Source organism: Panulirus ornatus, chromosome 4 (assembly GCF_036320965.1).
Source record: "Panulirus ornatus isolate Po-2019 chromosome 4, ASM3632096v1, whole genome shotgun sequence".
NCBI classification, from domain to species: Eukaryota; Metazoa; Arthropoda; class Malacostraca; order Decapoda; family Palinuridae; genus Panulirus; species Panulirus ornatus.
The window spans coordinates 90,313,239-90,331,473 of NC_092227.1; the positions used below are offsets into that span (position 1 = coordinate 90,313,239).

The 18,235-nt window shown below is 42.9% G+C and overlaps 1 protein-coding gene across 1 annotated transcript in view; it reads left to right on the forward strand.

Annotated features, from left to right (window-relative positions):
• Positions 1-18,235, forward strand: part of LOC139764912 (uncharacterized) — a 567,165-nt gene that overhangs the window by 99,342 nt on the left and 449,588 nt on the right. Inside the window, exon 7 of the mRNA XM_071691991.1 lies at positions 11,138-11,356. Within this exon, the coding sequence (XP_071548092.1) occupies positions 11,138-11,356 (219 nt within the window). The remainder of the gene's footprint in view (positions 1-11,137; positions 11,357-18,235) is intronic.

Here is an 18,235-nt window from a genome sequence, read left to right on the forward strand (position 1 = left end):
ATGCTTTGTGGAAGGTCTTAAGAATATGTGGTGTGGGAGGTAAGCTGCTAGAAGCAGTGAAAAGTTTTTACCAAGGATGTAAAGCATGTGTATGAGTAGGAAGAGAGGAGAGTGATTGGTTTCTAGTGAATGTCAGTTTGCAGCTGGGGTGTGTGATGTCCTCATGGTTGTTTAATTTGCTTATGAATGGGATGGTTAGGAATGTAAATGGAAGAGTTTCGGAGAGCCTGGGAAGTGAGTCAGTTGTTGTTCGCTGATGATACAGCACTAGTGGCTAATTCGAGTGAGAAACTGCAGAAGGTGACTGAGTTTGGAAAAGTGTGAGAAAGAAAGTTGAGAGTAAATGTGAATAAGGGCAAGGGTATAAGGTTCAGCGGGGCTGAGGAACAAGTTAATTGGGATGTGAGTTTCATTGGGAAAAATTTGAGGAAATCAAGTGTTTTAGATATCTGGGAATGGATTAAGCAGTGGACGGAACCATGGAAGTGGAAGTGTGTCACAGGATGGGAAGGGGGGCAAAGGTTCTAGTAGCGAGGAAGAATGTGTGGAAGAACGTTATCTTGAAGAGCAAAAATGGGTATGTTTGAAGGAATAGTAGTTCCAACTATGTTATACGGTTTTGAGGCATGGGCTATAGGTAGGGTTGTACGGAGGAGGGTGGATGAAATGTTTGAGGACAGTATGTGATGTGAGGTCATTTGATTAAGTAATGAAAGGGTAAGAGAAATGTGTGGAAATGCAGAGAGGGTGGTTGAGAGAGCAGAAGAATGTCTGTTGAAATGGTTTGTACATAAGGAGAGAATGAGTGTGGAAAGATTGACAAAGAGGATATATGTGTCAAAGGTGGAGTGAACAAAGAGAAGAAGGAGACCAAATTGGAGGTGGAAGGATGGAGTGAAAAAGATTTAGTGATCAGGGCCTGAACATACAGGAAGGTGAGAGGCTTGCAAGGAATAGAGTGAATTGGAACGATATGGTGTACTGGTGTCGACATGCTGTCAGTGGACTGAACCAAGGCAGGTGAAATTTCTGGGGTAAACCATGGAAAGGTCTGTGGTTCCTGGATGTGGATAGGGAGCTGTGGTTTCAGTGCATGACTCGAGAGCTAGAGACTGAGTGTGAACAAATGTGGCCTTTTTTGTCTTTTTTCCTGATGCTACCTCACTGAAGTGGGGTGTAGCGATGCTGTTTCCAGTGGGGTGGGGTAGTGACAGGAATGGATGAAGGCAAGCAAGTATGAATATGCATTTATATATTTATATTTATTACACTTAAAGGCTATTTCCTGGATCGTGGAGGTAGCGCCAGGAAACCAAAGAACAATGAGCCATCCACTCATATACACACATCTATGCATAAACGCCCACACATGCACTGGAGGAAGTGAAGTGTTTTAGATATCTGGGAGTGGATCTGGCAGCGGATGGAACCATGGAAGCGGAAGTGGATCATAGGGTGGGGGAGGGGGTGAAAATTCTGGGAGCCTTGAAGAATGTGTGGAAGTCGAGAACATTATCTCGGAAAGCAAAAATGGGTATGTATGAAGGAATAGTGGTTCCAACAATGTTGTATGGTTGCGAGGCGTGGGCTATGGATAGAGTTGTGCGCAGGAGGATGGATGTGCTGGAAATGAGATGTTTGAGGACAATGTATGGTGTGAGGTGGTTTGATCGAGTGAGTAACGTAAGGGTAAGAGAGATGTGTGGAAATAAAAAGAGCGTGGTTGAGAGAGCAGAAGAGGGTGTTTTGAAGTGGTTTGGGCACATGGAGAGGATGAGTGAGGAAAGATTGACCAAGAGGATATATGTGTCGGAGGTGGAGGGAGGAAGGAGAAGAGGGAGACCAAATTGGAGGTGGAAAGATGAAGTGAAAAAGATTTTGTGTGATCGGGGCCTGAACATGCAGGAGGGTGAAAGGAGGGCAAGGAATAGAGTGAATTGGAGTGATGTGGTATACCGGGGTTGACGTGCTGTCAGTGGATTGAATCAAGGCATGTGAAGCGTCTGGGGTAAGCCATGGAAAGCTGTGTAGGTATGTATATTTGCGTGTGTGGACGTATGTATATACATGTGTATGGGGGGGGGGTTGGGCCATTTCTTCCGTCTGTTTCCTTGCACTACCTCGCAAACGCGGGAGACAGCGACAAAGTATAATAAATAATATAATAATATATATATATATATATATACATATACACATCAACATGTACATACATGTACATAAACATGCACAGACATATACATATATACACATGTGCATTTGCATACTTGCTTGCCTTCATCCATTCCTGTCGCTACCCTGTCCCACAGGAAGCAGCAGTGTTACTCCATGCTTCAGTGAGGTAGCATTAGGAAAGCAGACAAAAAAAAGCCACATTCGTTCACACTCAGTCTCTAGCTCTCATGTATAATGCACTGAAACCACAGCTCCCTTTCCACATCCAGGCCCCACAAAAATTTCCTTAGTTTACCCCAGACGCTTCACATGCCCTGGTTCAATCCATTGACAGCACTTCGACCCTGATATTCCACGTTGTTCCAATTCACTATATTCCATGCATGCCTGTCACACTCCTGCATGTTCAGGCCCCGATCACTCAAAATCTTTTTCACTCCATCCTTCCACCTCTAATTTGGTCTCCCACTTCTCGTTCCCTCCACCTCTGACACATATATCCTCTTTGTCAATCTTTCCTTACTCATTCTCTCCATGTGACCAAACCATTTCAAAACACCCTCTTCTGCTCTCTCAACCACACTCTATTTATTACCACACATCGCTCTTACCTTTTCATTACTTATTCGATCAAACCACCTCACACCACATATTGTCCTCAAACGTCTCATTTCCAGCACATCCACCCTCCTCCGTACAACTCTATCTGTAGCCCACGCCTTGCAACCATATAACGTTGTTGGAACCACTATTCCTTCAAACATACCAATTTTTGCTTTCCAAGATAACGATCTCGACTTCCACACATTTTTCAATGCTCCCAGAACTTTCGCCCCCAACCCCACCAAATCCACTTCCAGATGTCTAAAACACTTTACTTCCTCCAGTTTTTCTCCATTCAAACTTACCTCCCAATTGACTTGTCCCTCAACCCTACTGTACCTAATAACCTTACTCTTATTCTCATTTACTCTCAGCTTTCTTCTTTCACACACTTTACCAAACTCAGTCACCAGCTTCTGCAGTTTCTCATCTGAATCAGCCATCAGTGCTGTAACATCAGCGAACAACAACTGACTCACTTCCCAAGCTCTCTCATCCACAACAGACTGCATACTTGCCCCTCTTTCCAAAACTCTTGCATTCTTCTCCCTAACAACCCCATCCATAAACAAATTAAACAACCATGGAGACATCATCCACCCCTGCCGCAGACCACCATTCACTGAGAACCAATCCCTTTCCTCTCTTGCTACACGTACACTTGCCTTACATCCTCGATAAAACTTTTCACTCCTTCTAACAACTTACCTCCCACACCATATATTCTTAATACCTTCCACAGAGCATCTCTATCAACTCTATCATATGCTTTCTCCTGATCCATAAATGCTACATACAAATCCATTTGCTTTTCTAAGTATTTCTCACATACACTTTTCAAGCAAACACCTGATCCACACATCCTCTACCACTTCTGGAACCACAATGTTCTTCACCAATCTGATGCTCTGTACATGCCTTCACCCTCTCAGTCAATACCCTCCCATATAATTTCCCAGGAATACTCAATAAACTTATACCTCTGTAATTTGAGCACTCACTCTTATCCCCTTTGCCTTTGTACAATGGCACTTTGCAACCATTCTGCCAGTCTTTAGGTATCTCACCATGAGTCATACATACATTAAATATCCTTACCAACCAGTCAACGATACAGTCACCCCCTTTTAAAATAAATTCCACTGTAATACCATCCAAACCCGCTGCCTTGCTGGCTTTCATGTTCCGCAGAACTTTTACTACCTCTTCTCTGTTTACCAAATCATTCTCCCTAACCTTCTCACTTTGCTCACCACTTTGACCAGAACACCCTATGTCTGCGACTCTATTATCAAACACATTCAACAAACCATCAAAATTCTCACTCCTTCTCCTCACATCACCACTACTTGTTATCACCTCCCCATTGGCCCCCTTCACTGATGTTCCCATTTGTTCCCTTGTCTTACACACTTTATTTATCTCCTTCCAAAACATCTTTTTAATGTCCCTAAAATTTAATGATACTCTCTCACCCCAACTCTCATTTGCCCTCTTTTTTGCCTCTTGCACTTTTCTCTTTCTATCATACATCTCCCAGTCATTTGCATTATTTCCCTGCAAAAATCGTCCAAATGCCTCTCTCTTCTATTTCACTAATGCTCTTACTTCTTCATCCCACCACTCATTACCCTTTCTAATCTGCCCACCTCATGCCACAAGCATCTTTTGCGCAAGCCATCACTGCTTCCCTAAATCTATCCCATTCCTCCCCCACTCCCCTCACGTCCTTTGTTCTCACCTTTTTTCATTCTGTACTCAGTTTCTCCTGGTACTTCCTCACACAAGTCTCCTTCCCAAGCTCACTTACTTTGACCACTCTCTTCACAACAACATTCTCTCCTCTATTGTAAAAACCTCTACAAATCTTCACCTTCGCCTCCAAAAGATAATGATCAGAGATCCCTCCAGTTGCACCTCTCAGCACATTAACATCCAAGAGTCTCTCTTTTGTGCACCTATCAATTAACATGTAATCCAATAACGCTCTCTGGCCATCTCTCCTACTTCCATAAGTATACTTATGTATATCTCTCTTTTTAAACTAAGTATTCCCAATCACCAGTCCCTTTTCAGCACATAAATCTACAAGCTCTTCACCATTTCCATTTTCAACACTGAACACCCCATGTACACCAATTATTCCCTCAACTGCCACATTACGCACCTTTGCATTCAAATCACCCATCACTATAACCTGGTCTCGTGCATCAAAACTACTAACACACTCACTCAGCTGCTCCCAAAACACTTGCCTCTCATGATCTTTCTTCTCATGCCCAGGTGCATATGCACCAATAATACATATGCATATACATATCAATATATGTGCATATACACATATACATACATATACATACACAGACATATGCCAATATATACATGTACATATTCGTTGTATGGTTGCGAGGCGTGGGCTATGGATAGAGTTGTGCACAGGAGGATGGATGTGCTGGAAATGAGATGTTTGAGGAGAATGTGTGGTGTGAGGTGGTTTGATTGAGTAAGTAACGTAAGGGTAAGAGAGATGTGTGGAAATAAAAAGAGAGTGGTTGAGAGAGCAGAAGAGGGTGTTTTGAAATGGTTAGGGCACATGGAGAGAATGAGTGAGGAAAGATTGACCAAGAGGATATATGTGTCGGAGGTGGAGGGAACGAGGAGAAGTGGGAGACCAAATTGGAGGTGGAAAGGTGGAGTGAAAAAGATTTTGTGTGATCGGGGCCTGAACATGCAGGAGGGTGAAAGGAGGGCAAAGAATAGAGTGAATTGGATCGATGTGGTATACCGGGGTTAACGTGCTGTCAGTGGATTAAAACAGGGCATGTGAAGCATCTGGGGTAAACCATGGAAAGCTGTGTAGGTATGTATATTTGCGTGTGTGGACGTATGTATATACATGTGTATGGGGGTGGGTTGGGCCATTTCTTTCATCTGTTTCCTTGCGCTACCTCGCAAGCGCGGGAGACAGTGACAAAGCAAAAAAAAAAAAAAATATTCGAGGACGTAAGGCATGTGTACGTGTAGGAAGAGAGGAAAGTGATTGGTTCTCAGTGAATGTTGGTGTGTGATGTCTGCATGGTTGTTTGATTTGTTTATGGATGGAGTTGTTAGGGAGGTGAATGCAAAAGTTTTGGAAAGAGGGGCAAGTATGCAGTCTGTTGTGGATGAGAGAGCTTGGGAAGTGAGTCAGTTGTTGTTCGCTGATGATACTGCGCTGGTGGCTGATTCAGGTGAGAAACTGCAGAAGCTGGTGACTGAGTTTGGTAAAGTGTGTGAAAGAAGAAAGCTGAGAGTAAATGTGAATAAGAGTAAGGTTATTAGGTACCATAGGGTTGAGGGACAAGTCAATTGGGAGGTAAGTTTGAATGGAGAAAAACTGGAGGAAGTGAAGTTTTTTAGATATCTGGGAGTGGATTTGGCAGCGGATGGATCCATGGAAGCAGAAGTGAATCATAGGGTGGGGAAGGGGGTGAAAGTTTTGGGAACATTGAAAAATGTGTGGAAGTCGAGAACATTATCTTGGAAAGCAAAAATGGGTATGTTTGAAGGAATAGTGGTTCCAACAATGTTATATGGTTGCGAGGCATGGGCTACAGATAGAGTTGTGCGGAGGAGGGTGGATGTGCTGGAAATGAGACTTTTGAGGACAATATGTGGTGTCAGGTGATTTGATCGAATAAGTAATAAAAGGGTAAGAGAGATGTGAGGTAATAAATAGAGTGTGGTTGAGAGAGTAGAAGAGGCTGTTTTGAAATGGTTTGGTCACATGGAGAGAATGAGTGAGGAAAGATTGAACAAGAGGTTATATGTGTCGGAGGTGGAAGGAACGAGGAGAAGTGGGAGACCAAACTGGAGGTGGAAAGATGTAGTGAAAGAGATTTTGAGTGATCGGGCCTGAAGATGCAGGAGGGTGAAAGGCGTGCAAGGAATAGAGTGAATTGGAACGATGTGGTATACTGGGGTTGACGTGCTGTCAATGGATTGAACCAGGGCATGTGAAGCGTCTAGGGTAAACCTTGGAAAGTTCTCTTGGTCCTGGATGTGGTAAGGGAGCTGTGGTTTTGGTGCATCATTCATGACAGCTAGAGACTGAGGGGGTTGTTATTTCATGTGTGGCGAGGTGGTGATGGGAATAAATAAAGGCAGATAGGATGAATTATGTACATGTGTATATATGTATCTGTTTGTGTGTGTATATATACGTATACGTTGAGATGTATAGGTATGTATATTTGCGCGTGTGGACGTGTATGTATATACATGTGTATATACATGTGTATGTGTATGTATATACATGTGTATCTGTTTCCTTGTGCAACCCCGCTAACATGGGAGACAGCAATAAAGTAAAATAAATGAATTAGATAATATTCATACTTGCTTGCCTTCATCCATTCCTGGTGCTATCCCGTCCCACAGGAAACAACAGTCCTACTCCCTGCTTCAGCGAGGTAGCACCAGGAAAATGGACAAAGAAAAAGGTCACATTTGTGCACACTCAATCTCTAGCTGTCATGTGTAATGCACCCAAACCACAACTCCCAATCCACATGCAGGTTCCTTAAACCTTTCCATGGTTTACCCCAGTTGTTTCACATGCCCTAATTCAGTCCATTGACAGCAAATTGACCCCAGTATACTACATCATTCCAGTTCACTCTGTTCCTTGTGTGCCTTTCACCCTCCTGTATGTTCAGGCCCCAATCATTCAAGATCATTTTCACTCCATCCTTCTACCACCAGTTTGGTCTCCCACTTCTCCTTGTCCCCTCCATCTCTGACACATATATCCTCTTTGTCAGTCTTTCTACACTCATTCTCTCCATATGTCCAAACCATTTCGAGACACCCTCTTCTGCTCTCTCGACCACACTCTATTTATTTCCACACGTCTCTCTCACCCTTTCATTGTTTTCTTGATCAAACCACCTTGCACCACATATTGTCCTCAAACATTTCATCCACCCTTCTCCATACAACCCTATGTATAGCCAATGCCTCGCTGCTAAATAGTATTGTTGGAACCGCTATTCCTTCAAATATACCCATTTTTGCACTCCAAGATAATGTTCTTTCTTTTCACACATTTTTCATCTCTCCTAGAACCTTTGCCCCCTCCTCCACCCTATGACTCATTTCCACTTCCTTGGTTCCATTTGCTGCTAAGTCCACTCCCAAATATCCAAAGCACTTTAATTCCTCCAACTTTTCTCTGTTGACCCTCACATCCCAACTAAATTGTCCCTTGACCCTGCTGAAGCTAATAACCTTGCTCTTATTCACATTTCCTCTCAAATTTCTCCTTTCACACTTTTTGAAACTTAGTCACCAACTACTGCAGTGTCTCACCTGAATTAGCCACCAGCAAACAGCAACTGAACTCACTTCCCTCTTCTCCAGCAGACTACATACTTGCCCCTCTCTCCAAATCTCTTGCATTTACCTCCCTAACCACCCCATCCATAAACAAAGTAAACAACCATGGGGATGTCACACACCCCTTCTGCAGACCAACATTTAATGGGAACCAGCCACTCTCCTCTCTTCCTACTCGTGCACATGCCTTACATCTTTGGTAAAAGCTTATCACTCCTTCTAGAAGCTTACCTCCCACACTGTATATTTCTAAGACCTTCCACAAAGCATCTCTATCAACCCTGTCATATACCACATACAAATCCTTCTGTTTCTCTAAGTATTTCTCACACTCATTTTTCAAAGCAAACACCTGATCCACACATCCTTTACCACTTCTGAAACCACACTGCTCTTCCCTAATCTGATGCTCTTTACATGCCTTCACCCTCTCAATAAATACCCTCCCATACAATTTTTCAGGAATACTCAACAAACGTATGCCTTTGTAATTTGAACTTACCTTTATCCCCTTTGCCTTTGTACACTGGCTCTATACATGCATTCTGCCAGTCCTCAGGCACTTCACCATGATCCACATATACACTGAATATCCTTACCAACTAATCAACAACTCATTCACCACCTGTCTTGATAAATTCCACTGCAATACCATCCAAACCTGCTGCCTTGTTGGATTTCATTTTGTCCAAGGCTTTCACCACCTCTTCTCTCTTTACCAAACCACTCTCTCTGACTCTCTGGCTTTGCACACCACCCTGACCAAAACACTCTACTTCTGGCACTCTATCATGAAACACATTCAACAACCCTTCAAAATACTCACTCCATCTCCTCATTTCATTACTACCTGTTATCACTTCACCCTCTCCCCCTTCACCGATGTTCCCATTTGTTCTCTTGTCTTATGCATGTTATTTACCTCCTTTTGAAAACATCTTTGTGTCTTCCTTAAAGTTTAATGATTCTCTCTCACCCCAAGTCTCATTTGCACTCTTTTTCAACCCATGCACCTTTCTCTTGACCTCCTGCCACTTTCTCTTATACATCTCGCAGTCATTTGCACTCCTTCCTTACATGCATTATCCAAATGGCTTTCTTATTCTCTTTCACCAACATTTTTACTTCTTCATCCCACCTATCACACAGGAAACAGCACACACACCTGCCAGGTAAAGATAAAAAAAAGCCACATTCATTCACACTCAGTCTGTAGCTGTCATGTGTAATGCTCCGAAACCACAGCTCCCTTTACACATCCAGGCCCAACAAAACTTTCCATGGTTTACCTCGAGTCTTCACATGCCCTGGTTCAATCCATTGACAGCATGTTGACCCTGTATACAACATTGTTCCAATTCACTCTGTTCCTTGTATGCCTTTCATCCTCCTGTATGTTCAGGCCCTGATTGCTCAAAATCTTTTTCACTCTATCCTTCCACCTCTAATTTGGTCTCCCACTTCTCTTTGTTCCCTCCACCTCTGACACATATATCTTTTTTGTCAATCTTCCTCACTCATTCTCTCCATGTGTCCTGCTCTCTCAACCACACTCTTTTTATTACCCCACGTCCCTCTTACCCTTTCATTACTTAATCAAACCACCTCACACCACATATTGTCCTCAAACATTTCATTTCCAACAAATCCACCCTCTTCTGCACAACCCTATCTATAGCCCATGCCTCGCAACCATATAACCTTGTTGGAACCACTATTCCTTCTAACATGGCCAGTTTCGCTCTTTGAGATAGTATTCTCACCTTCCACACATTAACATATTTATCTAATAATGCTCCTTGACCATCTCTCCTACTCACATATATATACTTATGTATATCTCTCTTTTTAAACCAGGTATTTCCAATCACCAAGCTTTTTTCAGCACACAAATCCATAAGCTCTTCACCATTTCCATTCACAACACTGAATAGCCCATGTACACCAATTGTACCCTCAACTGTCACATTACCCACCTTTGCATTTAAATCACTCATCACTAATACCTGGTCTCATGCACCAAAACTGCTGACACACTTGCTTAGCTGCTCCCAAAACACTTGCCTCTCAAGATTTTTCTTCTCATGACCAGGTGCATAAGTGCCAATAATCACCCATCTCTCACCATCCACCCGCATCAATTTACAGTTTTCTTCCTTGCACTCTATCACACTCTCCCACAACTGCTGCTGTAGGAGTAGTGCTACTCCTTCCTTAGCTCTTGTCTTCTCACCAACCCCTGACTTTACTCCCAAGACTTTTCCAAATCATTCTTCCCCTTTACCCTTGAGCTTTTGTTTCACTCAGAGCCAGAACATCCAGGTTTCTTTCCTCACTTCTTCTCATCTTGGTTACATCCACACACATTGAGACACCCCAATCTGAGCCTTCGAGGAGAATGAGCATTCTGCCACTTGACTCCTTTTGTTTCCTCTTTTAGAAATTGAAAATATGAGAAGGGAAGGATTTCCAGCTGTCCAATCCTTCCCCCTTTAGTCACCTTCTATGACACTCAGGGAATATGTGGGAAGTGTTCTTTGTCCCCTATCCCCTATGTGTGTGTGCATGTGTTTGTGTGCATAAGTGTGTGTGTGTGTGAGTGGATGTGTCTTTCTTCATCTGTTTCCTGGTGCTTTTGCTAATGCGTGAAATGGCGATTAAGTACTAAAAATAATTTTCCTCAAGTGATCTCATGGTCATATAAAAGTTGAGCAGCTGTGGAAGATATAGAATTGTCCAGCAGTATGATATATAGCAATTGGGATTCATTTCATCAAGTATGTGAGTGCAACATTCATTATGATGATTTGGTATTTCATAACGGATAGTCTTTTCTCTTACACCTATACAGTTGAAATAAAAGACTGGTTTTAATTTTTATGCTTACTGCTGAGTTTCCATGCCCCAGTTGTCAAAGTTTTTTTTTTTTTATAGCTACATGTCATTATAAGCTTGCTTATAATATGATATTTACTTATTACAGGTTGGAAGTTGGGCAGGTAACTTGATGTTGAAGCATGAGCATCCAGAATTTCCATCTGATATCTTCCTGACATTGCTGGTAGCTGATGCTCAGTTAACCCTTGTTCATACTGATAGTCCTTCCACTACTCAGGTTGATTTGGAACAGTTCCTTCAAATAGACATGTCAAGAAGTATCATCCTTCATGTCACACTGCCTCCTCTTGGTCAGAATGTGCAGGTACATATTCTCTGTGATGGAGATCTGAAAGCATTAATTATATGCGTGTGTATATAATTGAAATGTTCATGTGATTGCTGTTGAAGTGAGCAGTGACATATGTACTTTAAATTATTAGCATTGCCAATTTTTCTTCTTTTTACTGAGCAGTCATATTGATTTCCCCATCCTCCAATGCATATGTGTTTCCCCCATCATATTATTATTATTATACTTTGTCGCTGTCTTCCGCGTTTGAGAGGTAGCGCAAGGAAACAGACGAAAGAATGGCCCAACCCACCTACATACACATGTATATACATACACGTCCACACACGCACATATACATATCTATACATTTCAATGCATACATATATATATATACTTAGTTTTTTCTTACTTTTATTATACTCTGTCGCTATCTCCCACGTTAGTGAAGTAGCGCAAGGAAACAGATGAAAAAATTGCCCAACCCACCTACATACACATGTATATACATACACGTCCACACACGCACATATACATACCTATACATCTCATCGTATACATATGTATACACACACACAGACATATACATATATCCATGTGTACATAATTCATACTGTCTGCCCTTATTCATTCCCATCATCATCCCGTGACACATGAAATAACAACCCCCTCCCCCACGCATGTGCGCGAGGTAGCACAAGGAAAAGACAACAAAAGCCACATTCGTTCACACTCAGTCTCTAGCTGTCATGTGTAATGCACCGAAACCACAGCTCCCTTTCCATATCCAGGCCCCACAGAACTTTCCATGGTTTACCCCAGATGCTTCACATACCCTGGTTCAGTCCATTGACAGCACGCCGACCCTGGTATACCACATCGTTCCAATTCACTATATTCCTTGCACACCTTTCACCCTCCTGCATGTTCAGTCCCTGATCACTCAAAATCTTTTTCACTTCATCTTTCCACATCCAATTTGGTCTCCCACTTCTCCTCGTTCTCTCCACCTCTGACATGTACACATGTACATAATTCATACTTGCTTCCTTTATTCATTCCCATTGCCACCCCACCACACATGAAATGACAACAACCCCCCCTCCCCGCATGCATGCGAGGTAGCATTAGGAAAGGACAACAAAGGCCACATTCATTCACACTTTTTCTCTAGCTATCATGTGTAATGCACCAAAACCAAAGCTCCCTTTCCACATCCAGGCCCCACAAAACTTTCCATAGTTTACCTCAGACACTTCACGTGCCCTGGTTCAATCCATTGACAGCACGTCCACCCCGGTATACCACATCGTTCCAATTCACTCTATTCCTTGCACACCTTTCACCCTCCTGCATGTTCAGGCCCCGATCACTCAAAATCTTTTTCACTCAATCTTTCCACATCCAATTTGGTCTCTCATTTCTCCTCGTTCTCTCCACCTCTGACACGTATATCCTCTTTGTCGATCTTTCCTCACTCATTCTCTCCATGTGACCAAACCATTTCAAAGCACCCTCTTCTGCTCTCTCAACCACACTCTTTATATTACCACACATCTCTCTTACCCTTTCATTACTTACTCGATCAAACCACCTCACACCACATATTGTCCTCAAACATCTCATTTCCAACACATCCACTCTCCTCTGCACAACTCTATCTATAGCCCATTCCTTGCAACCATATAACATTGTCGGAATCACTATTCCTTCAAACATAGCCATTTTTGCTTTCCAAGATAATGTTCTCAAATTCCACACATCTTTCAATGCTCCCAAAACCTTTGCACCCTCCCCCACAAAATTGTTCACTTCAGCTTCCATGGTTCCATATGCTGCCAAATCCACTCCCAGATATCTAAAACACTTCACTTCCTCCAGTTTTTCTCCATTCAAGCTTACCTCCCAATTGACTTGCCCCTCAACCCTACTGTACCTAATAACCTTGCTCTTATTCGCATTTACTCTCAGCTTTCTTCTTTCACACTCTTTACCAAACTCAGTCACCAACTTCTGCAGTTTCTCACTTGAATCAGCCACCAATGCTGTATCATCAGCAAACAACAACTTACTCACTTCCCGAGCCCTCTCATCCATAACACACTGCATACTTGCCCCTCTTGAGAAAACTCTGGCATTCACCTCCCTAACAACCCCATCCATAAACGAATTAAACAACCATGGAGACATCATGCACCCCTGTCGCAAACCGACATTCACGGAGAACCAATCACTTTCCTCTCTTCCTACTCGTACACATGCCTTACATCCTCGATAAAAACTTTTCACTTCTTCTAACACCTTGCTTCTCACACCATATATTCTTAATACCTTCCACAGAGCATCTCTATCAACTCGATCATATGCCTTCTCCAGATCCATAAATGCTACATACAAATCTATTTGCTTTTCTAAGTATTTCTCACATACATTCTTCAAAGCAAACACCTGATCCACACATCCTCTACCACTTCTGAAACCACACTGCTCTTCCCCAATCTGATGCTCTGTACATGCCTTCACCCTCTCAACTAATACCCTCCCATATAATTTCCCAGGAATACTCAACAAACTTATACCTCTGTAATTTGAGCACTCACCTTTATACCCTTTGCCTTTGTACAATGGCACTATGTAAGCATTCCGCCAATCCTCAGGCACCTCACCATGAGTCATACATACATTGAATAACCTTACCAACCAGTCACCAACATAGTCACCCCCTTTTTGATAAATTCCACTGTAATACCATCCAAACCCGCTGCCTTGCAGGCTTACATCTTCCACAAAACTTTTACTACCTCTTCTCTGTTTACCAAATCATTCTCCCTAACCCTCTCACTTTGCACACCACCTCGACCAAAACACCCTATATCTGCCACTCTATCATCAAACACATTCAACAAACCTTCAAAATACTCACTCCATCTCCTTTTCACATCACCACTACTTGTTATCACCTCCCCATTACCCCCTTCACCGAAGTTCCCATTTGTTCCCTTGTCTTATGCACTTTATTTACCTCCTTGCAAAGCATCTTTTTATTCTCCCTAAAATGCAATGATACTCTCTCACCTCAACTCTCATTTGCCCTCTTTTTCACCTCTTACACCTTTCTCCTGACCTCCTGCCTCTTTCATAAATACATCTCCCAGTCATCTGCATTATTTCCCTGCAAAAATCATCCAAATGCCACTCTTTTCTCTTTCACTGATAATCTTACTTCTTCATCCCACCACTCACTACCCTTTCTAATCTGCCCACCTCCCACACTTCTCATGCCACAAGCATTTTTTGTGCAAGCCATCACTGCTTCCCTAAATACATCCCATTCCTCCCCCACTCCCCTTTCATTCTTTGTTCTCACCTTTCTCCATTCTGTACTCAGTCTCTCCTGGTACTTCCTCACACAAGTCTCCTTCCCAAGCTCACTTACTCTCACCACTCTCTTTACCCCAACATTCTCTCTTCTTTTCTGAAAACCTCTACAAATCTTCACCTTCGCCTCCACAAGATAATGATCAGACATCCCTCCAGTTGCACCTCTCAGCACATTAACATCCAAAAGCTCTCTTTCATGCACCTATCATTTAACATGTAATCCAATAAAGCTCTCTGGCCATCTCTCCTACTTACATACGTATACTTTTGTAGATATCTCTTTTATACCAGGTATTCCCAATCACCAGTCCTTTTTCAGCACACACATCTACAAGCTCTTCACCATTTCCATTTACAACACTGAACACTCCATGTACACCAATTGTTCCCTCAACTGCCACAGTACTCGCCTTTGCATTCAAATCACCCATCACTATAACCCGGTCTTGTGCATCAAAACTACTAACACACTCACTCATCTGCTCCCAAAACACTTGCCTCTTATGATCTTTCTTCTCATGCCCAGGTGCATATGCACCAATAATCACCCATCTCTCTCCATCCACTTTCAGTTTTACCCATATCAATCTAGAATTTACTTACGCTCTATCACATACTCCCACCACTCCTGTTTCAGGAGTAATGCTACTCCTTCCCTTGCTCTTGTCCTCTCACCGACCCCTGACTTTACGTCCAAGACATTCCCAAACCACTCTTCCCCTTTACCCTTGAGCTTCATTTCACTCAGAGCCAAAACATCTAGGGTTTTTTTCTCAAACATACTACCTATTTCTCCTTTTTTCTCATCTTGGTTACATCCACACACATTTAGACACCCCAATCTGAGCCTTTGAGGAGGATGAGCACTCCCCGCGTGACTCCTTCTGTTTCCGCTTTTAGAAAGTTGAAATACAAGGAGGGGAGGGTTTCTATCCCCCCCACTCCTGTCCCCTTTAATTGCCTTCTACGACACGTGAGGAATGCGTGGGAAGTATTCTTTCTCCCCCATCCCCAGGGATAGGGGAGAATTATGTACACATGCACATAATTCATACTTGCTTCCTTTATTCATTCCCATCACCACCCCATCACACATGAAATGACAACAACCCCCCTTCCCCGCACACATGCGAGGTAGCACTAGGAAAGGACAACAAAGGCCACATTCATTCACACTCTTTCTCTAGCTGTCATGTGTAATGCACCCAAACCAAAGCTCCCTTTCCACATCTAGGCCCCACAAAACTTTCCATAGTTTACCCCAGACGCTTCACATGCCCTGGTTCAATCCATTGACAGCACGTCCACCCCGGTATGCCTCATCATTCCAATTCACTCTATTCCTTGCACACCTTTCACACTCATGCATGTTCAGGCCCCGATCGCTCAAAATCTTTTTCACCCCATCTTTCCACCTCTAATTTGGTCTCCCACTTCTACTCATTCCCTCCACCTCTCACATATATCCTCTTTATCAGTCTTTTCTCACTCATTCTCTCCATGTGACCAAACCACTTCAACACACCCTCCTCTGCTCTCTCAACCACACTCTTTTTATTGCCACACATCTCTCTCACCCTTTCATTCCTTAATTGAACCACCTCACACCACATATTGTCCTCAAACATCTCATTTCCAACACATCCATCCTCCTCTGCATGACCCTATCTATAGCCCATGCCTGACAACCATATAACATTGTTGGAACTATTATTCCTTCAAATGTACCCATTTTTGCTTTCCGAGATAATGTTCTCGCCTTCCTCACTTTTTCAACGCTCCCAGAACTTTTGTCCCCTTCTCTACCCTGTGACTCGCTTTCACTTCCATGGTTCCATCTGCTGTCAGATCCACTCCCAGATATCTAAAACACTTCACTTCCTCCAGTTTTTCTCCATTCAAACTTACCTCCCAGTTGACTTGTCCCTCAATCCTACTGTACCTAATAACCTTGCTCTTATTCACATTTACTCTCAGCTCTCTTCTTTCACACACTTTACCAAACTCAGTCATCAGCTTCTGCAGTTTCTCACCTGAATCAGCCAACAGCGCTGTATCATCAGCGAACAATGACTGACTCACTTCCCAAGCCCTCTCATCTACAACACACTGCATACTTGCCCCTCTCGACAAAACTCTTGCATTCACCTCCCTAACAACCCCATCCATAAACAAATTAAACAACCATGGAGACATCACGCACTCCAGCTGCAAACCGACATTTACTGAGAACCAATCGCTTTCCTCCTCCTTCTCACTTCTCACATCCTCAATAAATACTTTTCACTGCTTCTAGCAATATGCCTCCCACACCATATACTCTTAATACCTTCCACAGAGCATCTCTATCTACTCTTATTATATGCCTTCTCCAGATATGGCGAGAAAGAATACTTCCCACGCATTCCTCACGTGTCGTAGAGGGTGACTAAAGGGGACAGGAGTGGGGGGGCTAGAAACCCTCCCCTCCTTGCATTGTAACTTTCTAAACGGGGAAACAAAAGAAGGAGTCACGTGGGGAGTGCTCATCCTCCTCGAAGGCTCAGATTGGGGTATCTAAATGTGTGTGGATGTAACCAAGATGAGAAAAAAGGAGAGATAGGTAGTATGTTTGAGGAAAGGAACCTGGATGTCTTGGTTCTGAGTGAAACGAAGCTCAAGGGTTAAGGGGAAGAGTGGTTTGGGAATGTATTGGGAGTAAAGTCAGGGGTTAGTGAGAGAACAAGAGCTAGGGAAGGAGTAGCTCTACTCCTGAAACAGGAGTGGTGGGAGTATGTGACAGAGTATAAGAAAGTAAACTATGGATTGATGTGGGTAAAATTGAAAGTTGATGGAGAGATGGGTGATTATTGGTGCATATGCACCTGGGTATGAGAAGAAAGATCATGAGAGGTAAGTGTTTTGGGAGCAGCTGAGTGATTGTGTTAGTAGTTTTGATGCACAAGACCCGGATATAGTGATGGGTGATTTGAATGCAAAGGTGGGTAATGTGACAGTTGAGGGAATAATTGGTGTACATGGGGTGTTCAGTGTTGTAAATGGAAATGGTGAAGAGCTTGGAGATTTATATGCTGAAAAAGGACTGATGATTGGGAATAAGTGGTTTAAAAAGAGAGATATACATAAGTATATGTATGTAAGTAGGAGAGATGGCCAGAGAGCATTATTGGGTTACATGTTAATTGATAGGCATGCAAAAGAGAGACTTTTGGATGTTAATATGCTGAAAGGTGAGTTTGGGAAGGACACTTGTGTGAGGAAGTACCAGGAGAGACTGTTTACAGAATGGAAAAAGGTGAGAACAGAGGACATAAGGGGAGTAGGGGAGGAATGGGATGTATTTAGGGAAGCAGTGATGGCTTGCGCAAATGATGCTTGTGGCATGAGAAGCGTGGGAGGTGTTCAGATTAGAAAGGGTAGTTAGGGATGGGATGAAGAAGTAAGATTATTAGTGAAAGAGAAGAGAGAGGCATGTGGAAGATTTTTGCTGGGAAATAATGCAAATGAGTGGGAGATGTATAAAAGAAAGAG